The sequence below is a fragment of the Stegostoma tigrinum genome, chromosome 25 (assembly GCF_030684315.1).
Source record: "Stegostoma tigrinum isolate sSteTig4 chromosome 25, sSteTig4.hap1, whole genome shotgun sequence".
NCBI lineage: Eukaryota > Metazoa > Chordata > Chondrichthyes > Orectolobiformes > Stegostomatidae > Stegostoma > Stegostoma tigrinum.
In genome coordinates, this window is record NC_081378.1 from 46,007,085 (window position 1) to 46,032,507 (window position 25,423).

General features: G+C 40.9%; 1 protein-coding gene across 1 annotated transcript in view; it reads right to left on the minus strand.

Moving 5' to 3' along the window:
- The window catches only part of gys2 (glycogen synthase 2), a 45,465-nt gene that overhangs the window by 15,857 nt on the left and 4,185 nt on the right, over positions 1–25,423 (minus strand). The window contains exons 2-11 of the mRNA XM_048554327.2: positions 21,249–21,430; positions 20,484–20,675; positions 19,179–19,364; positions 9,858–10,002; positions 7,598–7,715; positions 6,674–6,794; positions 3,178–3,284; positions 2,310–2,369; positions 1,537–1,615; positions 522–635 (exon numbers count right to left, since the gene is read on the minus strand). Of these exons, the coding sequence (XP_048410284.1) occupies positions 522–635; positions 1,537–1,615; positions 2,310–2,369; positions 3,178–3,284; positions 6,674–6,794; positions 7,598–7,715; positions 9,858–10,002; positions 19,179–19,364; positions 20,484–20,675; positions 21,249–21,430 (1,304 nt within the window). The remainder of the gene's footprint in view (positions 1–521; positions 636–1,536; positions 1,616–2,309; positions 2,370–3,177; positions 3,285–6,673; positions 6,795–7,597; positions 7,716–9,857; positions 10,003–19,178; positions 19,365–20,483; positions 20,676–21,248; positions 21,431–25,423) is intronic.

A 25,423-nucleotide genomic window follows, 5' to 3' on the forward strand; every position in this document is an offset into this window, starting at 1 on the left:
CTACATCCCCAAACTTACATTTAAAACAGAAATGGGGGACAAATCAAACACAAATGTAAATTGCTGAGGAGCAGGTCCTGACCATGTTTTTTGCCCTACCCGATACCTCTACGTCACTGACCATTGGAAAGCCATTCCAAAATTCGAGGGCACATTTGTTTAAATGGGTGTTTTTGTTCTGTGCTTTGCAATTCACTTAAATCCCCGAATTGCATGACAATAGAAGATTTTACATAAAATTTATCACTTTAGTGGGCGAGAACTAAGAGACAGCTATAGAAAGCCAAGTGACCCCCATTAGAAAATCATGTTAGCTACCTGCTTTTGTTTGCAAAGTCTATGAATTTACATTAGCAGTCGATCTCACGATGTGCACCATAGTCGTATTCAATAGCAGGGGATGCTTTCTTTAAAATAAAAATAACAGGAAACACAACACTACAAAAGAAAGGCACATAAGCACCAAGGCTGGGTCTGTAGTCAATGCATTCTCACCTGCGAACAGAAGGTAAAGTGCATACCTTGACCCTGTCTGCCCGATTGTTGAACAGCCCGATTCGCCTGATTGTGTTGAGGATGGGGTCGTTACCATCATCAAGCATGTTGTGTGTGGTCACTGGCGGCAGCGTTTGGCGCTGAAGTCAGTTAGAACAAAGCTCTAGTCAGTGGCTGGAGTAAAAACAAGTGCTAAACAATGGCTCACTACTGCAGTGTGGAATCTTGTGGCAGTTTAGTAATGTGGGGCAGAAGATTTGAGGTTCAAGTCCCATCACATATCGTTACAAGCCCAAAAAATTGCAGCAAAACTTAAGCAGTTTTAGGACAAATCACACCTCAAAAGAGTGGCTTGTGCAAAGACACCTTTAAGAGGGACCTTTCAGTTGAATCAGAACGAAATAGTGAGGCATTAATTCCAAATCATTAACAACAAATTCCTTCTCAACAGCATTACAGCTGGTTTGAATTGGAAACAGATTCAAATATTTGAACTAAATGTAAAGAAGTGATGCAGAACAATCTATGCATTTTATTTCTCCCCTTTTGGAAAATGTCCCGTCCCAACACAGACAAGTCAACAGACTTCTGTTTTATTTTGGACATTTAGATTAAATTAGTGGTTAGATAGTTAGATCATGAAATGCCAAGTGGTTCAACTGGTTTAAGGGGTGAATAGTCAATATCCAACCGTATGCAATACACCTCCCATATTGAATACTAGCATTGAAGCTTAGGGCTAACTAGTAACGTGAAAAGGAAGAAATTTTGGAGCTGCAACTTTGAAACATTAAAAAGCAACAAATGCATGTGTAATTCAAAACTGCTGGATCTAAAATTGTCAAACACCACCCATACTGTACTTTCTCTACAGAGAATTTTCACACAATAGGTCTCAAAAATTTGAAGAAGACACTTCCTATGTAATTTCATATTTATACAACAGCTTTCATGAATCAGTAATGTTCCAAATGCTTCAGCTAATGAATTTATTTTACAGCTACATACTGGGTGAAGAGATTATGCCATTCTTGAGTATACCTGAGTTGCATAGATGGCTCTTTTCATTATGGTCAAATCATCCCGATCAAAGAACTTGTTCATATCTGGGGTCTCTCCTCTGTAAATATACAGAATAATTAGCAAGTATACTGAATCAAGACAAGTGGAATTGATAAACTTTTGGGTGATTGATGTAATTTAGTACAAAGTTACCCCATTCACAGCACAGGATACAGGCAATTGGCCCATTAGGTCCATGCATTAAGCTTAACCTTCCACAGGTCTAGCCATGGACTTCCATGAGACTGGTCCACACATACCAGGTAAAATATTAGAGGTTTGCCATTGTATTCTGCAGGACAGCTGACCAGGAAACCCTTGCACTCTTACTGTCTGCCATTAGGAATATTAGAAGAACTTCACGTTGGGGAAAAAAAAACATCAATCTCGTGGCCACGTTACCTCCCTGCCAACAAGCCCTGACATGGGATTTAAACCAAGACCTACTGACATAGAGGTAGAGATCCTATCAAATCACACTACAGGATCTTTAAGGGCCCAGACCCAAAACATCAGCTTTCCTGCTCCTCTGCGACTGCTTGGCCTGCTGTGTTCAATAAGTGAGCTAGTTTGTGTACACGAAAGATGGTTCAATTCAACTTTTCCCACCTTTACTCTGGCTGTTTGTACTAAATTTCAAAAAAAATTTAAAAAGCCCTCTTATTGCAGCAGTATTGAAAAGTACACAGTTTATCGACAGTACATCTACACAGTTCTTTTTAAACTTGGGCTAAGGTATCCGAATAACTTACTTTAACAATGCTTCATAAAGTCGCTTCCCAAATTTCTCCTTGACTAAGTGGGCAGTATCCCTGTGGGGAATAAAGAGTGAAATGTCTTGCAGCTGAACTCTTCAAAGTTTACAGCACTAAAGAAAATGGAGACGTTAACATCCTTTCATTTGGCTGCTGAAAGGGAAATTTAATGATAGGATTGTAGAATCTCTGGTGTGGAAACAGGCCCTTCGGCCTAACCAGTCCACACTGAACCTCAGAACATCCCACCCAGACCCCTCCCTCTTTAAACCACCTAATCTACACCTCCCTGAGCACGATGGACAATTTAGCATGGCCAATCCACCTAGCCCGAACATCTTTGGGCTGTGGGAGGAAACCAGGGTACCCAGAGGAAATGCACACAGACACAGGGAGAACATGCAGATTGCACACAAAACAGTCACCCGAGGATGGAACTGAACCCGGTCCCTGGTGCCGAGAGGCAGCAGTGCTAACCACTGAGCCATCGTGTTTGTGAAGTCCAATGATTATTACTTCAGGGTAAATTTGAAGGCTCAATTCGGAGGCCTTTAGAGGAATGAAGATCAATGCATTAGGTTCAACGATCAATAAAATTAATGACCAGAGCAAAAAAAACATTATATTGGCAAGTAGTGCTTTCTACAATTAAGTCTCTAATTTAAATTCTCACTAATAGGAAAGAATCACCACGGATTCGTGATACACACTATGCAGTCTTTAATAATCAACAGTAATTGCACAGGCCGGTTTGAAGAAGAATGATCTCATTCTAAATCATGCAGGGTCACAACGCTGAAAGACTGTGCTCCAAGGGTTTCAAATGTAGCAAAGTTCCTTAATAATATAGAAATTACAGATTTACCAGAGCTGTTTTCTGACTGCCTGCCCCTTCAATGTTTCAACATTAAAGTTGTGCGTTTTTGCTGGCATTATGAAGAACACCACTACTGTTACATCACACTTGTGAACCTAACAAAAAGGAAAAAATGTAGTTCAACCAAAATGAACCAAAGCTAAGCTCCCCCACAGGCCAGAAACAAACTATACAGCAAGGCTTTCACAAGATTTGAGTTACAAATCTTTGCATGTTAAAAAAAAAATCAGATGTGTTTAATACTTTGAAATTATCCCTTGCTGCTTAGTCCAATAAAGAACATTTTTAAAACCTGGTTTTACATCTAAAAATAACACTGCAGGAAACAACTATGAAACCTTTGTTTGTTAAGGCAGTTTATGCAAAAAAAAACACATGGGGTCAAAATTGTAGCACTTCCCATCTTAAGAGCACGATGATTACCCCTAAACCCTTGAGAGCTGCAGCAATTCAAGGCAACCGTTCACCCAGCTCCTTCTTTAGCAGAGTCAGGAATGGCCAATTTACACTGGCCTAGACAGCAATGTCCACATCCCATGAACAAATGAAGGGAGAGAGATGCCAATATTCATCATTTCAGGTGAAATGCCATGATAAAATGTAATGCACAAGAATATCAGAAGAACATTACATTTCTCTCTAAGTGACATCATCCCAAGGCTCGGGGCTGGGTTTCTCAACCGCACAACTAGGACAATAAAGACAGGTAGCAAAAGAAATTCAGCACATACCGAGTAGACAGAAAGCTAGAAAACATGAGCCAGAAGAAAGTGATTGGTTTGCACAGAGGGAGGGTGAAAAATTCTGCCTACTCCTTGCAGCTGTGGCACTTCTTCTGTACAAACCAATCATTTCTTCTGGCTCATGTTTTCTAGCACTGCTGACCAATTACAGAATTTTACAAATCTGATCACGTGTTGATGAAGAAATGCTGTATTAATTGCTCTTATTGGTGGTAGGAATGAACAGTAATCTACAGATAGCTTGGAGATTCTCTACCAATTGTGTCCTCAGCTGCCTGTTGGTCTGTGTTCTGTTAAGTCCCTCCCTCAAGATGTTCTTTATAATCTATCCACTTCAAAAAAACACAATAGGCGTAAGCCAGTTAGCTCTTCAGACCTGCTCAGCCATTCAAAGGGATATGGCTGATCATCCAACTCAGTACCAGGTTCCAGTTTTCTCCCCATACCTTTTGATTCCTTTAGCCCCAAGGGTTACACTTAATTTGGTTTTTAACAAAGAAAATTAAATGCAGAGAATTCCAAGGCTCTCCATTCTGTTTGGTGGCTCTCAAAATCCTGGGCATAATCAAATCTGAGGCACACTTTGGGAAGTGTTCGTATGTCAAATGCAAGTTGTCTTCGCACAGAAAAGAAAATAATTACAGTATGAAACTTGAGCCCTGAACTATTGTTAAAAAGTTGAATCTTTTGCAAATGGAATTCTACTTAATAATCTCGATTGTGTCTTTCTTCCCTCCCGCCATGGATTTTCTTCTCTCCAGTTCCAAAAGACAGAACTCCAGGCAGAACGATGATGCTGCATGCCACCAGTAACAAGGTCATCTTTGGGGAAGTTATGAGAAAGAATTCTGAACGACAGAACGTGTGTGCAACTGAGACACATCAATCAGGGATAAGTTAAGGAAAGGTGATGTTTGACAAACTTAATTGAACGAGTATTGAGGACGTCGATTCACTTGCTGTGGTCTCCATGACTTTGGCAAGGTTTTCAATAAGTCTTTAATGGCAGACAGGTCAAGAAAAGTTGAGCACATGGGATCCAAGCCAAAGTGGCTCATTGGGCCCAAAATTTTTGTACAGGTAGGGAGCATTTGGTGCAGGATAGAGGGATGTTTCTGTCACTGGAAATCTGTTTCCACAAGACTTGGTGCTGAGGCCCTTGCTGTTTATGGCTTGCAGTAAAATGACTTGCGCTGAAATGTTGGGTATATGATCAAGAAATTCATCGATGACATGAAAATGGTGGTTAATAGTGAGGGAGTTAACAACAGACTGGTCAATGCAGTGGCAAATAGAACTCAACTTGGGGAAAAAAAAGTAGAGTTATTTCACTTGGAGAGAGTTAATAAGAAGAAATATACTGGAGGATGGGCCCTGCAAAGTACTGAACATCAGAGATCTTGTTATGTGTATCTACAGATCCCTAAAGGTTGTACAGCAGGTCGATAAAGGAGGTGGTTAAAGCAGAATCTCGGTCAGATGGTTAAAAGGTGTTCAAATGCATCCTGGATATTATTCATATTTATTGTTCTCAATACTGCACATTATTGAATAGCATTTCATCTGGAGCAGATAATCAGATGAAAATAGATTCTAACTTTTTATTTCAGGATGTCACAGAATGTACCAAGTTGGAGACTTATGAACCAGAATGATGTGCAAGTTGAAGCCAATTTTATGTAGCGTCAGACTATGTATTCCACAGTGAAGTCAACTATGTATAGCACAATAAAACAGAGCTAAATTAGATCACACGCAGTACAGCTGAGAGTTAGAAATGCTCTTCTGTTTAACAAGAAAAAACAAAAACAAAAAAAATTTACATGATGAAGGCAACACTGGCTAGGCGAGTATTTCTTACTCAGAGGGCAGTTAAGGGTTAAACATATTGCTAAGAGTCTGGAGTCACATGTAGACCAGGCCAGGCGGCCGTTTCCATCCCTAAAAGGGTATAAATGATCCAGATGGGGATTTTATGACAATCAAAAATAGTTTCATGGTCATCATTTCACTTGATTCCAGATTTGTACTGAATTCAAATTCCATCATCTGCCATGGTGGGATTCGAATCTGGGTCTGTTACCTAACAGTCCAGTGACAATACCATTAGGCCATCATCACCCCCAGATGAAAGTTGCCTTGTATTTAGAAGCACCTTACAAGTTGGTGTCACAAAGAGAGAGTGCTTGAGGCAAATCTCTTGGTCAGCATCAAATGAGAGAATGAAAGGAGTAGACAGAAGACTCTCAGCAAAATGATTAGAACTTTGATTGCTTTTCTGTTAAATCACGGAGGATGGTATTTGCAACATTTAAAAGTAAATTGGATAGGCATTAGAAAAAAGGTACTGGATAGGGAGAGAAAGGGAAATGAAAATGAAAATCAGCAGTGGCACTATTGACACATCCTGGAAGAACTTTCTTTGTACTTAGAATCTATTTCACCTAATCATCCAATCTGGATGAAGTGCAATTCAGTAAAGTCACACCATTGACAGCCAATCCATAAGTAATATCCAGCATGTAACTGATGTACACAAATCCCATCATTTGAACACCTCAAGCATCAGACTAGACTGTCAACTTTGCACAGAATAAAGTGTGATTGGCTGTGATGAAAACAAAGTACAGCAATTATAAACTACTGGTTGAGAATAAGCGAAAACCTGTTCCCAGATTAAAACATTATGATTTGGTGAAGACTAATAGCATGCCTCGTGCAAAAAACTTTCACATTCTTACCCGAAGGAGGAAGTTTAACCTTGACAGAGCTTCTATGAATAAATCAACTCCTTTATTCGTAAATTCATATCTACCAGCAATGAAGAAGAACAGTGTCTTTTCCAAATTGAAATCCAGGTGGCTGGAATCAAATATAACAATTTAAATGGGTGGAATATGCTCTAGCAAATAAACCCTGCAATAACTAATCTCTGTACAAGATATAAAATGAACTTCAATGCTAAAATATCCTCCACTTGTAAAACTGGATTCTGTGCAGACTATTGTAGTGACAAGACAAAACAATAATCACTCTGAATGACCGCTGCAAGTTTTGTTCATCTCTTCCTCACACAATATTTGTTTTTATTAAAAAAAATTGCACTGCTTTGGACATTAGAATTTCAATGAATGCTTTCAGAATTCAGAAAGTCAACCAAGTACTAACAGTAATTTACAATAACTGGATTTTCTTAAACAGCCAGATACTGAATTTCTTTTCAGACTAGATTGCACACTGTAAACATTGGCAATCTTATACATGAAGCAAAAGCTCTCACTCCCAGTAAATAGGAGTGATGAAGCATTGCTGATATTGTTACACAGAAGGAACCTCAAAAAGGATTTATGGGACAAGCCACTATGAAGAGGCAAGAGAGAAATATTAGCTTAGTGAGATCATAAAAAGGTGGTTGGAAGTAAAGAAAGGCTTCATCGAATACCAGTTTTCTGTACATGCAATTTTTTTTTGCAACGGATTGAACGAGTGAGTAAAGTGGTGTGTTGAATAGAAGATTATTGTCAGGACACAGCTCAGCATTATGGCTCTAATTCCTAGTTGATTAAACCTACTACGAAACAGTGATTTAACAGCACCTTCTAAAAATTTATTGTTTTGCCACAACACAAAAGCAGAAAAAAAAAACAAAAATAAACAAGCAATACCCATAGAAGTGGCCCCGAATAAATTCTTGGATTCGTGACTTGTACAAGGCATGCAGATTCTGAAATTCATGCATAGCAGAGAACTTCTTAATATTTAAGCCATTTGGGGTGATGACATCTAGAACAAAAAGATAAAAATTAAGTACAGCAGGGATATCAGTCACTCTCCAGATGTCAGCTTTTTTTTGAAAACAGCAAACATTTAAAAATGAACCTAAATGCAACGGGTCACTATTTTGTCTGTATTTGCAGGCTGGGAGAGTAAGTACGTTCTAGCAGCTCGTCAAAAAAAATTAGGTTGGCCACTCTCCTAACAACAATTGCACTCCCTTATGCGATGGGCAAAGGTGTTAGGAAGTATTCAAGATGATGGAAACAAGGGCTATCATATCCGTATCAGATATGGTCCTCAATAGCTCACAATCCCCAGGAAGCCTAGCACAATGATGGCTAGTTACTACAAATCAAATGAGTCAAAGATAATTTGTAGAGGTCTTTATCAAGATATCCTAATAACATTAGTGATAATCTCGAAAGGTAGTGTCCTAAAGGAATTTTTACAGGGAGGCACTAGGAAGTCATATGGGAATAGCAATACAGGAGAATCAAGGAAGGCAGTGATTATGTTGAACAAGTAGCAGGAAGTTATTCACACAGAATGCATAGAACAGGATCACAAATACAGATAGAAGCACGGTGCCCCAAAATCATTTGAGAATCGATCGGATGCAACGTCCGGCCGTCTGGGTCATTCTAGACAGATGAACTAAAGATGGAACAAATGGCCTTTAAATCATTTGCACTTCTCTAAACTCCTACAACTCAAAGGAATCAGGGTATTCTGCAATCACTGCAGCGATGCTGGATAGAGATAGAAGTTAGTGAGCTTATTACATGTGCCCACTGGAAACACATTGTTATCATAGGACCTCTTGAAGTTTGAGTTTGAAAACACTTAATGAAAATACTTCAGTGAAAAAGCAAAAGAATCGTCATGATCTGAATGCCTGCATCACAAAACCCAAAAAGCTAGTTGTACTAAGTGGCAGGATAATCAGTAATAAACTCCCTAGTGACGGGGCAGGACTTATACACTTAATGGTAAAATTCCTGGGGAGTGTTGCCAAACAGAGAGACCTTGGGGTGCAGGTTCACAGTTCCATGAAAATTGAGCTGCAGGTAGACAGGATAGCGAAGGTAGCATTTGGTATACTTGCATTTATTGTCAGTGCATGGAGTATAGTGGCTGGGAGGTCATGTTGCAGCTGTACAGGACATTGGGTAGGCTACTTTTGGAATAACGCATTCAATTATCTAGTCTCCTTGCTATATGAAGCTGTTTATGAAACTTGAAAGAGTTTAGGAAAGGATTACAAGGATGTTTTCCAGAGTGGGCTTGATGGGCCGAATGGCCTTATTTCCACTCCTGTGTCTTATGGTCAGACGGTTTAAGCTACAAGAAGAGGCTGAATAGGCTGGGGCTATTTTCCCAGGAGAGGCAGAGGCTGAGGGGTGATCTTATTGAGGTTTATAAGATCATGACGGGTGAATAGCCAAGGTCTTTTCCACAGGGTAGGGAAGTCAAAAAGAGAGGGCATAAGTTTAAGGTGAGAAGGGAAAGATATAAAAGGACCACTTTCTCATAGAGAGGGTGGTGCATGTATGGAATGAGCTGCCAGAGGAAGTGGTGGAGGCTGGTACAGTTATAACATTTAAAAGGCATCTGGATGGGTACATGAATAGAAAGGGTTGAGCAGGACAATGGGCCAAATGGGACTAGATTAATTATGGATACAACACAATACAATCAAGATCACACACACACACAGAGTTTCTCCAGCAGGTTCTGTTTGCTTCAGATTCCTAGCATCCTCAGTTCTTTGTTTTATTAATGAGATATACACTTGCCCACTGAAGCAGATAAAAATCTTGATTTTTTAGCGACAATGTTTGTATCTGATAAAGGGTCAGATCTCCTACAGAAATTGCTTTACTTTAATTAAGCTTTGTGATTTCTCAGCTCTTGTACATTTGCTAGTTCTCAATTTTGCCAGTTTCTACAGTAACAATTTTCTGTTAGTAAGCTGCAAAATAATAAACTGAAGCAATGCAAAAGCAAAACAGTTTTATTTGAAGCTGATAATGTTTGGTGAAGATGGCTCTGTGAATTTTGATTTCATAATGCAGACCGAGCAGTAGCAATTTTCAAAACTGAATTTAAAGAAGAGGACAAGTAACAGAAGACCAATGTAAACCTTGCCTGGTTTTCTCTTTATCATGTTCTCTGCCTCAACAGCAGTGATGGCAGAGACGGTCGTAAATACATGCGCACAGTGGGCACTGGCTCGCTCCATGCAGTAACGATGGTAAATCTGCCTTTCCCCTGCTTCCTGGTCAACATTGAACTGTTTAGCAAGAGAAAAACAAAAGAGTATGAGATATCCAAGTGGTTTCACACTAAGCGAGAACTCAAATCTCTGCATTGAAGGGGAACATGACTGAAAAGTTAAGAAATGCTCGGTCTTGTAGGATAACTACCTGTACTTACGATTCTGTAGCCATTATGCATTACAAGATGGTTTGACAAATTAACATTTACTTGAAGATCAGATGTCCTAACAAGGGTTTTCTTGATTGTAAAAAGGTCAATGGGACCCAAAAGGCCAGCAGCAAAGCACATGGCAAGTTTCAGTTTACTCATTAAACTACATTGATAGGCAGATGCCTAAAGGCAGGAGCATTTTCATGAATGTCAGGCCCACAGTGTCAGGCCCAAAGATGTTCACTCCAAATGAGACCTACTGACAGAAAGCAAATTTTTAAAACAGACTAAAAATGCCCAATGACATTCTGAACATACTAAGTCAGACTTCCAGATGTCAAAAAAGTCTTTTTTTCTCCCAACCCCACCCCCCCCACCCATCAATATCTTGCCTTCTTTTTAAAAAAAAAAGAGCAATACAAATCCTATAGGAAAAACAACTTTAAAGAAACAAATTCTCTATCACTGGAAAACTCCAAACCAAGCTTCTTATTAACACTGGGCTTCAACAATTGTACTTCCAAGCTATTTTAGTGTAATCACTCCACAAAAGTCACATTGTTGAAGAATCACCAATTGGTCAGAGGCGCTTTTCTCTAAAAGGGAGGATGCATTACGTATCAGATTTCCAGTTGAGTCAGTTAGCTCAGTTGGGTGGATGGCTGGCTGGCTTGCACGCAATGCAGTGTGACATCAACACTGCAAGTTCAATTCCTGCACCAGCTGAAGGTCCCGTCTTCCTGGCTTTGCCTGAAGCAATGGTGACACTCAGATTAACCAAGCACCTGTCATCTCTATAATAACAGGGCAGGTCCTAGGCAAATGTACCTGTAGAAGTGTTGTATATAATTCAGAGGCAAATCATCCACCTTAACAGGAAGCCATGTCAACATGTTTGATCTGTAACAGGATGTTATATTAAAAATGTTCCACATACCTCCCATCCCGAGAGGGGACATTCCACCTATATACCAAATGGTTTAGTAATAATGCAGAACAAGCAACAGTCCCTAAACAGTAACAGCATCCTCCCTCAGAAAAGAGGGCCACGGGAAAACCCAATGCAAGGGTCAGCATTTCTTCCCCACCCCTAAACGTTTGGGGGTGGGGGGGACCTCCTTTTCTTGCAGTATTACTGCATTCCCCCAACCTGTCATGTGGTCAATTAACATTAAAATCAGCAGGGAGCAAATCAGATATATTCCCTGCACGCAAGACAGAAAGGCAGGGACTCAGAAGGGCCAGTCACATTTTGCAAAGTTATCCACACTACTAGCCAAGTTGTCCCAGTAGAGCTGCAACATTGGCATCTACCAGCAATGTGGAAAATTGCCCACTAATGTCCTGTTCAGAACAAAAATCCAACTTGCCAATTAACAGCCTATCAGTCTACATTTTATTATCGAAGTAATGGAAGGGGTCATCAACAGCTTTAAGCCGTTCGCTGATGTTCAGTTTGGGTTCCACCAGGTCCATTCAGCTTTGGAGCTTATTCTAGCCTTGGACCAAATATGGACAAATATGATGAAATCCAGGAGGTGAGGAGGGACAGAGCAACAGCTCTTGAAATCAAGGTATCATCTGAACCTGTGCAGCATCAAGGACTCCTTGCAAAACTGGAGTCAATGAGAATCTGAAGGAAACGCTCCATCATTTGGAGTCACAACAAGCACCAAAAATGGAAGTCACCGTGGCTGCTCAAGGCCAGTTATCTCAGCCCCAGGACACTTCTGCAGGAATTCACCAGGGTAGTGTCCAAGGGCCAACAATTTTCGCCAGATTTCTCCACCATTACATCAGTAAGTGTGCATGTTTGTAAGGATTACAAGTATCTGAAGAACCCTGGCCCCTCAACAGAAAGACCTAAGCAAAGTAAAGGCTTCAGCTGATAACTCACATTTGTACCCTGCACTTGCATGGCACAAATGTGAGTTAATGACCATCTCTAGTAAGACAATCTAGCCACCTCCACTTGTTGTTCAAATGGCAACACCATCACAGAATCCAGATTTGCTAACAAAATCCTGGGGTCACAATTTGTCAGTGACTGAACTAGACCAACCATACAAAATACAACAGCGGGCCAGAGGAGTGCTGTAGAAACCAAGCTGATTTCTTATCCTCCCTGTGATTGCCCAGGACTGTAATAGAAGACTTTCCACTTGCCCAATGAGTGCAACTTGAGAAGCTCAACACCATCCAAGACAAAGCAGCCCATCTGCCACCTTCACCACTCACTCACTCTTTCCACCACTGACACATTACATTATATCATTGTCCCATATGAAAAAAACCACATGTTTTGCACCTGAATAGCTTAGTGCCAATTTTGAGATGACATTGGATTTTTGATTAATTTCATAGGGTGATAACCAGGAAATTAGTTTCCTATCATTTTCTTACAATATTTTGAAGGCCTCAATTGGAACAGCCCCAAGAGTGATCAAACACCATGCACTGTGGAAACATTTGACAAATTACAAATTCAAATTATGCGTGCTTTCTAATTTTTGACAGTGCTGTTGTTTTATCTTCTCCTCGATGACATCTTTATTTACAAGATTTGATTTATTATTGTCACATGTACCAAGGTATGGTACAAGTTGTATTTTGCATGCAGTGCAGCAAGATCATGCCATACATCGTGCTTTAGGGTAACAAAACAGTGAGGAATACACTTATGGCTGCACAGAAAGTGTACAAAGAGCGAGATCAACATTAAAATTTAAATTTGAGACATCCATTCAGAAGTCTAATAACAGCGGGGAAGAAGCTGTTCTTGATCTTACATGCATTGTACCACTTACTGCAAAACAAATAGCCAGCCTTCCGTTATGCTGTATATGGAGATGTGAGATATTCTGTAGTAATCGGCAACCAAAGCAAGCCTATGCTTAATTAATTTCTAACTTGTAATTTAAAAGAAAATAAACAGCATTGCACAGAGCTAATAATGGTGCTGCCCAACTGATTTTTCAACAGAATTACAAAGGTCAATGAGAACAGGTCTTTGCAATAGCTCTGTACAGCAGCAGTTGCATTTTATTCATTGTATTTTCATCATTCTTTGTACAAAGATATTCCTTCTCTATTCCCCATTTAATTTCTTGGCAACCATCTTATTTTGTTGGCTTCTGCTTTTTCTCTTTCCCACAATCCTGGTGTCCATTATCAAAATATTGAGGCTTAACAGATTTGACAGAAGAATATAACCTAAATATTCAAGGCAGCATTGAACGATTAATTTGTTAAAAATAACGTGCAAAAGGTATGGGGAAAGAGCAGGAGATCGGCACATACTAAATGAGCATCATTACCTCTGGATGATCGCCTTCTCTTGTGCCATGACAGGAGGAAAATTATGAGGCAGTTTGGACAAAGTAAGTAGGAAGTAGTAAGTAGGAAAAAAAAAATCATTGTTCCAATTATTACAAGAGATTGAAAACAAGGCACTATATACTTAAGATAGTTGTCAAAAGAAAAAAGAACTCTATTCATGAGTCGTTAGGATGTGGAACAGACTTCCAGGGAATGTGGTGCAGGCGGATTCAACTGGGGGCTTTCAAGAGGGAATTGGATTAATATCTGCAAAGGAAGAATTGCAGAGTCGTAGAGAGGTGGTGGAAGAGTGGGACTAGGTGAATCACTCCTCAAGGGAGTCAGCACAGGCACAAGAGGGCTGAATGGTCAACTATACTGTAGACAGTGATTAGGCAATTAGCTCACCCGCAGACAGGAGGCAAAATGAAAAATAGCTTCTAGCTTCCACCCCCCAACAGAGTGTTAAGATCAAGTCAAAAGGTACACCACGTGAGAAGTAACCGAGTTTGAAGCAAGTTTAGGACGATTTCTATGTTTCAAACCTATCCTTCTAGAAATAAAGTCACGCCCGGTTTTGATATTATGGGCTTACGGACCAAATTGAAACTTTGCCATTTATGTATCTGCACTCTCAGAATCTTAAGTGTTGTCACCCAGGCTGATGCTTATCTAAGTAATGAATGCCTACTTTCACTCTTTACAAAATGAAAACTAGAATTATCTAAGTTGAAAATCATTTCCTTGCTTCTGTATTCAAACTCACTTGCAGTGAATGACATTGCTTGCTACTCCTACGATTTGCTTTCAACGACCAGTGTACGAGGAGATTAGGGTCCCTTTGTGCAATAACATTTCCCAGTTGCTGCGAGTAAGTTCTGTTCTGCCATTCCATTTTCCTAAGTGGAAAACTTCAGACTTATCCAAATTATACTGCATCTACCATGCATTTGCCCGCTCACTCAACTTACCTAAAATCACCCTTAAGTTCTGAAATTGAAATCAAAATCAAACAACTTACAAGTCTAAATTATTAATATAAAATTGTGAACAGCAGTTACCCTAATACATGCACTTGTGGAACTCCACTTCCTGCAACTCAATACTTACTCCTTACCTCTGCTCCCTGTATTTTGTCTGCTTTTTGTTGTTTTTCCCCCAATCCCACTTGCCTTGTCCTTATTTACTAGTCTGATAGGTAGCTTATCCCAGGCCGTTTACATAAAGATAGAATTATTTATGACATCCTCTTTTCCTGCAGGTTACATCAGGAATTCATTGATGCTGGTCAATCCAGACTTTTCCTTTTGAAATCCAGATTGACATCTGGTGATATCCCCAGCAGTGCCTCCAACCCAGTCTCCCAACCTCACAACTCGCTTCTACCTCCTTCCCAAAAAATCAACAAACAGGACTGTCCAGGCAGACCCATTGTTTTTGCCTATTTCTGCCCCACAAAACTCATCTCTTCCCACCTTAATTTGGTTTTCTAACCCCACCCCCACCTTGTCCAGTCTCTGCCCACTTCCTCTGGCACTTTACATCAAATTTCAGAATTTCCAGTTCATGGGCTTCAGCTGCCTCATCTTTACCATGGACTGCAATCCCTTTACACGTCCATCCCCTCCATGAGGATAGTCTCAGGATTCTCAATTTCTCCTTGTATAAAAGGCCTGAAACCAAGCCCACCAATACCACCCTCCTCCACCTGGCCGAGCTGGTCCTCACACTAAACAACTTCTCTAACTTTCTACAGGTCAGAGGACAGGTCGTGAGTACTCGTACGGGCCCCAGTTACACCTCTTTATGGGATATGCGGAACATTTTGTTCCAACCCTATTCCGGGCCCCAGCCACAACTCTTTCTCTGGTATATCAACGATATCGTTGATGTGGCTTCTCTCGCTGGTCCGGAATTGGAAAAGTTCATCAATTTCACTTCCAATTTCCAATCTGCTCTCAGAAGCATAGAAGATAGGAGCAGGAGGCAGCCATTCGACCCTTCGAGCCAGCTCTGCCATTCTTTCTCATTACATAGCACCCACTCTAAGATGGTCTGCTCTCCAGTTGGTACATAGAACATAGAACAATAATCGCACATTAAAGGCCCTTCAGCCCACAATGTTGTGCTGAACTTTTACCCTAATCCTAAGGTCTATCTAACCTCCACCCCTACTTTATACTATCATCCATATGCCTATCTACCAGCTACTCAAAAGCCCTTAATGAGGCTGACTTCACTAGCCTCTCCAGCATTCCAAGCCCCTACCACTGTGAGTAAAGAACCTACCTCTGACGTCTCCCCTATATCTACCTCCACTCACTTTAAAACTATGCCCTCTCGTAATAGCTACCTCCACCCTAGGAAAGTTTCTGTCTGTCCAATCTCTCTATACCTCTCATCATTTATACACCTCTATCAAGTCACCTCTCATCCTTCGTCGTTCTAAAGAGAAAAGCCCTAGCTCTCTCAACCTTTCCTTGTAAGACCTTCCCCCCCATTCCAGGCAACATTCTGGTAAATCTCCTCTGCATCTTCTCCTATATCTCCATATATTGGAGAAGAAAACTATCCAGTATACACTCTAGGAATTCCTCCTCTACAGCATTGTGGCTAATTTTATTGCCCAATCTATGTACAGATTAAAATCACCCATGATCACCAATATTCCCTTATCACATGCATCTCTATTTCCCTGTTGAATGGCATACTCAACATCATCACTGCCGTTTGAGGGCCTATATATACACGCACTAATACTTTTTGCCCCTTGGTATTTCTCAACTCTACCCACACAGACTCCGCACTGTCAGAACTAACATCCTTTCACACTATTGAGAATTTCCTCTTTAACCAGCAATGACACTCTGCCACCTTTCCTTTTTGCCTTCACTTCCAACTTCTGACCTCTCCCTTGACATCTGATTCCACTTCTGGTGATAGGCCAACAATATCCACTATAAACTCACCGATTCCCACAATTACCCTGACTATACAATCCTCACACACTGCTTACTGCAAAGACTCTCTTCCATTGTCCCAGTTTCTTCAGGTCATCTGTTCTGATAATGCTATTCCTACATGGGGGCCTCCAAAATTCCCACCTTCTGTGGCACTGAGGAATGCTCAGTTGAAGAAGTTAAGAGCCCTCAGTCAGGTCCAACCCATTTCCTGTACTTCAGCCCTTACCTCCTCTTTTCCATCCCACAACAGCGATAGGGTACCCCTTGTCATCACCCACCAACCCACCACCATCCACATCCAGAGGATCATCAACTGCCATTTCTACCACCTCCAGCAGGATGCTGCCAACAGACACATATCCCCCTCCCCTCCCTTGTCAACATCCCACAAGTACTCAGGGACACCCCGTGCTCCACTCCTTCACTCCCAATATCCTATCCTCCCACTCCAACACCAGCTCCCCCTGCAGGTTTTGCAACTTCTGCAGCTATCTGTTTACTCCCACCCTCAGGTATCCAAGGGCCCAAACACATCTTTCAGGTGCAGCGGCACCTTACCCACACTTAATCCAATCTAGTCTACTGCAGTCACAGTTCACAGTGTGATCGCCTAGAGTCTGGGGAAACGAAGCATAGACTGGGTGACCACTTTGCTGTACACCTCCGTTCTGTCTACAAAAAAAATACAAATACTAAACTTCCAGTTGCCTGCCACTTCAACACATTAGCCTATTCCCTGATCAACATCCCTATGTCAGATTTGCTGCAGTACTCCAAGCATGTGCTGAGCTTTGCTGAAGAACAGCCCCTCATTTTCTACTTATAAAAAGTTAACAGCCTTCTGGACTCAAGTTAGAGTTCAACAATTTAAGGGCTCGAGTACACTTTCCTAAGCCCCACACACCAGGCCTTGTTATCACATGGTCTGTTATTACACATAACCCATCGTTAGCCACTAATAGTCTCCATTAACAAAGCCTCCTGACTCTCATCCACTCCTTTGGCTGTCCAACTGTTCTTCTCTCTTTGGACTCCGTCCTGTCCTTTGGACCTGTCACTTACTCCATAACTCCCTTCCCTCACGCAGTCCTCCACATTAAAAAAAGACCGACCAAAATTTTTCCAGCTTTCATCAGTTCTGAAGAAGGGTCACTGGACCCAAAACGGTAACTGATTTCTCTCCACAGATGTTGCCAGGCCTGCTGAGTCTTCTCAGGAATTTCTATCTGTCATGTTTCCTGATTTTATTTTCTCACCTCAGTAATGATTATATCATCCATCATGGCAATGTTACCAGCTAATTTATAGAATAAATGTTTAATGAATTAACTTCCTTGTTAAGTATCAGTATAAAACTTTTGCTATTCAGCAGACCTCAACCCTTATGGCATTCTATTTGTTGCCACTCTGAATATTTACTCTTTAGCTCTACTTTCTGCTTTGGTATCTTTGGTCCAGCCAGTTATTCATTACCTTTCCGCACACTCCACCTTAATTCCTCAAATTATTGAAAATTTGTAATATTACCTCTATCTCTTCCCCAATTTCTCTTAGAATGCCGATACAATTCATTCCATGGTTATTTAAACTTTTCTCCCCCCAAAATAAAAAGCAGTGCTGTTTGACTCATCTTCTGATTTTACATCAATTGATGACTTTCTGGCTAAGGAGTTTTTAAATTTTCACTTGTCTCTATGGATACTCCCTCAAAATGGGATATTGTCTGTATCACTACTCGTCATCTGAGCTAACATCGACTATGACATCTGGTGTTGTACTCTCTCCATATTCCAACACTGCTACAGACAGCCTTTACCCTGACACTACCGGCTAATACATCCTTTGGGGCTTTTATTCATGTGTGTATACAATCTTAGCTAACCCTCTCCCACTGCAACATTTCTCTTTGGTTTTGGAGGTGGGCAGCAATCCATTGTCCTTAGTTGCACATTTCGGGACAGTTCTTGCTCTAGTCTTTCCCCCCCCCCCCCCCCCCCTCTCAGGTACTGAGTACATGAAAAAGATAAGGCAGACTCTGTTGTCCAAGGGTCTGCTTTTGAGCTTCTTACCAACATCCTCTCCTTCTTGGAGATGTGCTTTCCACAGATATCAGTTCAAGGTAATGTACGCACTGGATAACACTTCCCTACATACTCCACATGCGTGTGCACATGTACAGAAAATAAAGTCTTGTTATCTGCAAACCATAATGCTAGTAGATAGCCTGTACTGTCCCGCTAACCTTCATTTACTTGTTTATAGATACCAAAACATACAATATCGTTAGTGGGCTTGACAGAGTAGATCTGGAAAGGTTGATTCCTTTGTGGGAGATTCCAGAACAGGAGGGCATATTCTTAGCAGAAAAGGGGTTGTATTTTCATGACAGATGAGGAGTAACTTCTTTTGAGATCAGTGAAATTGAGGGCTGTCGAGGCTGGGATAGACAAATTTTTTTAAAATCAGCGAGGAATCAAGGGTTATTTGACAAAAGCAGAGTTGACAATTATGAGACTAGCCCTGACCTCACTGCATTTCAGAACAGAGTCTTTGGGCCAAAATGGCCTACTTCTGCTCCTATTTCTTAAGAATGAAAAATCATTGTTGATTTGAAGAAAACAAGTTGTAAATTTGAGTAAACAATACATAAAGTAAAATCTGCAACTGAATGAAACTGAAAACTAGTTAACAGACCCATCCTTCAAATCTCAAGTAACCTGGCAAAATAGTCACTGATCTAGTCAGTTAACCAGCTCACCTTATCAAGTAGGTTGTAAAAATCAGCATTACCAGCACAGAGGTACCTGCCCAGCAACGTAGCGTGAGTGGTGAAGATTGTTGCGATTGGGTATTTTTGGATTCTGCTCAGTACGAGCCCCACTCCAGCCTGCCATTCGTGAAACTGGGCAATGATGTTAGGTTTGTCGTGGAACTGATCAGCGACCTGAGTAAACAATAGAAATCATCTTAGAAGATGCAAACTAACCCCAAATAAATAACAGCTATCAGATGTAAACAATTACGACATACACTGGGTGAGAATCAGTAACCCATTAGGCTTGTAGATGCCAAGGTTATAAAAAAAAATGCATTCACAGTAAAACAAAAGCATTAAAAAGACAAATTTTGTGCAATTACAAAAGACATGTACTTCATGATAGACATTTAAAGTGCATGATTTGGTGTTACTTCAACTTGCTCATGATTCTGAATTCCCAGCTCTCAACAGCATTTTGTGCACCCCTTTCAGAGTGGTAGGCAACATTGGCAAGAATTGAAACTGGGGGCTATATATTAGCTCATAAAACAAAAAGAATGCCTGGCTGCAACGGTACTGCTCACATTAAATCAGAAAAAGTACTACAGCACCACTTGCCAAGGTCAAACCCATATTAAAGAGTAGAGCTGCAATTTGAACTGATGATTGCACAGAGACACAGGAATAGCCCAAGATAGAGTCCTTTCCACCTTTATATAGAGTCAGATCTTATCTACAAAGCCAGCTTTTGCTCCATGCTAGTAAAAAACGAGTCAATTTCAAACGGTTCACACTTAGATCTCAAGGTGGGCAGGACGGATTCTGACACTACATCAGAAAACCATTCTCCATCAACAGCCTTTGCAATAGTTGCACTGTTGTGACCTATGGAAGGGAAGAACAGTTTGGGAAGGTGTGCTCTTTCATTCTTCACAAAAAAAAAATGCACTCAGATGTTTTATTAGCCTCATGAAAGTTCTCTCTCACTTCACAAACTAGTCATCCTTTTGGGTCCCTGAGAAAGAAACAGATGACCAATGTAAGTAACAGTCAAATCATGGACAACACATGTGGACACAAATAGACCAGGACATAAACTCGCTCTGTAGTGAGAAAGGTCGGGGGTGGAGAGAAGGCGAGGCGGGGGGGGGGGCACAGCAGAAAAGAGAAGAGGAAATATTAAAAATATTAATGGTCAATTCTGGAATATTCTGCACCAATTCAAAATATAGCAAGGATCTCAAACATATGTAACCATTGAAGTATTAAATAAAGTTGCAAAAATGGTAAAAAAGGTCAACGTACCTCTTTCAAAAACAAGGCAGTTAAGGACCCAAAAATTACAGCATCATTTGATTCACTGTCATAATGAGGGATGCCAACGTGGCAAGTATCCCAAAATTCTCCTTTCCATTTGTCCAAATTCCAGGCTGCAGAACTAATGTCAAAGAGCAGCACATATGGATTACCTTCAATCAGCCATCTGCCAAAGCAAACCTGGAAGCAGAGATTGCAAAGTAAAGATGATTTCCTCGAATTGTAACTGCCTTTTGTGAACATTTTGCATAAAATTATAACCTGGTTGACGACAACAGGTTCTTTCAAATTTCTACTGTAGAATGGCATGATGATGTTACGACAACGGTAATCTAGAGGTGAAGATAAATGGCCCAGAGAGAAAGTATGTTCACCTTGGGCAAACTTAAATTCAATTAGTCAATTATTTTTTCTTCCAGCTTTATTATAAAAAGTATAAATGGTTTTAACAAAGCCTGCCTCACTAATGTCCTTCAGCAGAGGAAGTCTGCCATCCTCATCTGGTCTCACCCTAACCCTATCGCTGGCTACAAACAATCAACAATGTGATTGATTCTTACGTGCTCTCAGAAATGCCTGAATGAACCTTTCAGTTTCATCAAACTACTCTAGAAAGCAGAGAGGAAAAATCAAAAACTACATGACCCATAAAGACTACAAGTTCAGCATCGCAATCTAATGATAAAACTAATGGCACTGGAGGTATATGAATTAATGTTCACGTAAGGAAGTATTTTAGAGTGCAGTCCTTACCTGAAATCCTTGATACTTCATGGAATCTATGGCTTTTTTTATGGCTGCGTTGTTTGGCTCACACACTTCTACTTGCGTCTTCACATTATGTTCATAATATGGGCCAATCAGCACATAATTCTCACCCCACTCATCTGCTGTGACTTTGGCCTTTGTCTGGATTACAGTATAGATACCACCGACTGAAAGAAAGTGTCAGATTTTAAATTCTGTTAAATGTGAATAAAATCAACATGAGAATGTTTAATCTGTCCAGATCATAGAATTCTCATTGATCTGAAAGAGGCCATTGGCCCACAGGCCTGTACTGATTTTCAGAACAGCACCCCACCTGGACCCACACTCTAACCTATCCCTGTGACCCTGCATTTCCTGTGGCTAACCCATTTATCCCGCATATCCCAGGACAGTGTGAAACAATTTAACAATTTAACTAACCTGCACATCTTTTGGACTGTGGGAAGAAACCAGGACACCCAGAAGAAACCCACACAGGCACAGGAAAAACATGCAAACTCTACACAGGCCATCGCCCAAGGGTGGAATCGAACTCATGTTCCTAGCACTGTGAGGCACCAATGACCCACTGTGTTGCCCCATTTCCAAAAGTACTGTCTACTCTGTTCCTTTCCAAATCTTTTCCATAGCAGTAGGTCATTGTTGCACCTCTCCTTACCCCCCAACACACCCAGATGATGAATTGAAATGTTCCATAGTCTCCTATTCACTCATTCTGGGGTTTCACCATGTTAGCATCGCTGCCTTCATGTGCACAACATGGTAAAATGATCTCTGGGTTGTAAAACAAGCTGAGGAGAGTAACTGATCAAGTGCAATACAGACACATGGTTTCTTCCTTGTTTATTTGATCTACACAGTTCAGAACAGCATAACATTAATAATTGTTCCTACAAATATAAGGGACATTAAGTTTTGCAATCAGCCTTTTAGTACTTCATATCCAAAGCGCACCATCACAGAGGACACAGACACTCTTGTGCAAGCTAATATGATTCTTGCCAAATCCTGAAATTAAAATAGAATAAGACCTTAATGTATAGAAGGCGGCCATTTGGTCCATTAAGCTTGTGAGCCAATCAACATCATCATGGCTTGTCTGATAATCCTCAACTCCACTTTTCCACTTCTCCCATTTCCCCCAACATAAGCTTTCATTCTGTTGTAGTTTTAACAATCTGTCAATCACAGCCTTGGTGGCCCTCTGCAGCAAAGAATTCCACAGGTTCATTACCTTCATAATTAGTTCCTCATTTTGGTCTTAGATGGGTAGCCCCTTATTCTGGTCCTCGTCTCTCCCACAAGGGAAGAAAGCTCCACAGATCTACCCTGCCAAGGCCCCTATGAATCTTGTGTTTCAATGTGGGTCTTTTTGTAATCTTCTAAATTCCAAGGAGTACAGGCTCAACCTACTTAAGCTCAAAACAAAATCCCTCCATACTCAAGAAAACTTTTTCTGGACTGCCTCCCATATGATATATCTTTCCTTATATGAAAAGGGGACCAAAACTGTTCACAGCATTTTACTTGTGATTTAATTAGTTCCTTCTATAATTTTAAGAAGTCTCTATTTTTGTCCTCCATTTTTTTGCTTTACCTATTATCAGAACTTGAATGCGAACTGTGATTCATGCATCAGAACACTCCAAATGTCTTTTACTTGGAGATTGTGCACTGCAAAAAACAATATTGAACTTCTCTATTCATTCTGCTTAAGTGCATAATCTCACATCTATCCCCCCATGATATATTCCATCTGCCTCACATATCCATATCCTCCTGTCTCTCTCACTGCTTGCCTCCACATCTATTTTTGGGTCATCCGCAATCTTAGCTACAGCACATACTTGTGACTTGTGTGACAAAAGTGTATTATAAATAATTTTGATCCCAGCAGCAATCTCTGTTGCTCTCCATGAGTTATCCTGGGAATTTCAGGATGCCAACCAGTATTCCAACTCCGTCTTCTACTAGTTAGCCACAGATTGCTCACATCACCAATGCAGCAGTGGGCTAATTTACCTGACCAGCATATTAATGCCATACTTTACTGGGAGTACTGATACCAAATACACAATCATCACCTTTTTCACTAAATTTCCAACTTCACAAAAAGTGACTTGGAAGTCACAAATCTTACCTTCAAATTCCTTCCATAATTTTACTCCACCATGCCTCAGCAATCTCTTTTAAACTGGTTTCTGTCGACACATGGCCAATGGGCCGAATCATAGCAGATGGAGTTTAATTTCAGATAAACGTGAGGGGTTGCATTTTGGTAAGACAAGTCAGGGCAGGACTTCTGCATTTAGCGGTTGACTCCTGTGAAGTGCTGCTGGGGGGTGCAGGTTCACAGTTCCTCAAAAGGTGGAGTCACAGGTAGATAGGGTAGTGAAGGCAACATTTGGCACACATACCTTTACTGGTCAGTGCATTGACTATAGGAGCTGGGATGTCAAGTTACAGCTGTAAAGGACATTGGTCAGGCTACTTTTGGAATACTGCATTCAATTCTAGTCTCCCTGCCACAGGAAAAGGTGCTGTTAAACTGGAAAGGGTGCAGAAAAGATTTACAAGGGTGTCACCAGAGTTGGAGGGTTTGATCTACAAGGAAAGGGCAAATACACTGGGGCCGTTTGCTGTGGAGTATCAGAAGCTGAGGGGCGACTTTATGGAAATTTATAAAATCATGAGGGGCATGGAATAGGCTGAAGAGCCAAGGTCTTTTTCCCAGAGTAGTAGAGCCCAAAACTAGAGGGCATAGGTTTAAGGTGCAAGGGGAAGATTTTAAAATGGAGCTAAAGAGCAACTTTTTCACGCAGAGGGTGGTGTGTGTGTGGAATGAGCTGCCAGAGGTGGACGCTGGTACAATTACAACATATGTACCCATCCAGATGTCGTTCAATAGTAAGGGTTTAGATTAGATTAGATTCTCTAGTGTGGCAACAGGTCCTTCGGCCCAACAAGTCCACACCGCCCCATGCAACATCCCACCCAGACCCATCCCCCTGTGACCCACACACCCCTGAACACTATGGACAATTTAGCATAACCAATCCACCTAGACTGCACATCTTTGGACTGTGGGAGGAAACCAGAGCACCCTGAGGAAACCCGCGCAGACACGGGGAGAACATGCAAACTCCGCACAGACAGTCACCCAAGGCTGGAATCGAACCCGGGTCCCTGGTGCTGTGAGGCTGCAGTGCTAAACACATGGGCCAAATGGGACTAGATTAATTTGGGCTATCTGGTCAGCATGGACATGTTGGACCGAAGGGTCTGCTTCTGTGCTGTAAAACTCTGACTCTGACATTATTGCCACATTCCAAAGTAATGCACTCTACACTATCTATCCATTCTGCTCATGGTAACTACTCTTAGTCACTGCACAGTATTCAGTGGAGCACCCTAACTCTCACTTGTTGACCTTCAAAAACAAAAAACCAAAACAAACCAAAAAGATCCACATTTTCAAGTATAACATCTCATTTACACCACCCTATAAAAATGTGTGTACTCAAGGAGAGCTGAAGAAATGGTCGCTATTCAATTCAATGGTATGGTGAAATTAGCAATTTTATTGTTTCATTGTCAACAAAATGAAACAACCAAGATTACCAGAAGACCAAGAAAAGTACAAAAAGTAAACAATGCAAATAGCAAATCGAAAATTAGGTTTGCAGCCATTGGAAACTTCTAGCTGGTGTATGAATTGGCTATTTGCAGTTGTTTCGACCCCCCGTTTACACAATAGATCAGATAATGCAGAATTGATACATTATATATCCTTCGAGATCATAATAAGGCCATAAGAAACAGGAACAGATGGAGGCTGTTCAGTCCTTGAATCTGCTCTGCCATTCTCTGACACTTCACATCCAATTTCTTGCCCTTTCCCTGTAACGCTTAATTTCCTGCCTGATCAAGAATCTATCTCTGCCTTAAATATTATGCGAGACCTCTGCCCCCACAGTTCAAGTGACAAGAAATTCCAAAGACTCCCAACCCACAAAGAAATGCCTTCTCATCTCAGTCTTAAAATTGGCTGCAAAAACAAAGTTGCCGGAACAGCTCAGCAGGACTGACAGCATCTGTGAAGGAAAATAAAAAAAAGAGAGTTTACATTTCGGGTCCAGTGACCCTTCCTCTCTTAA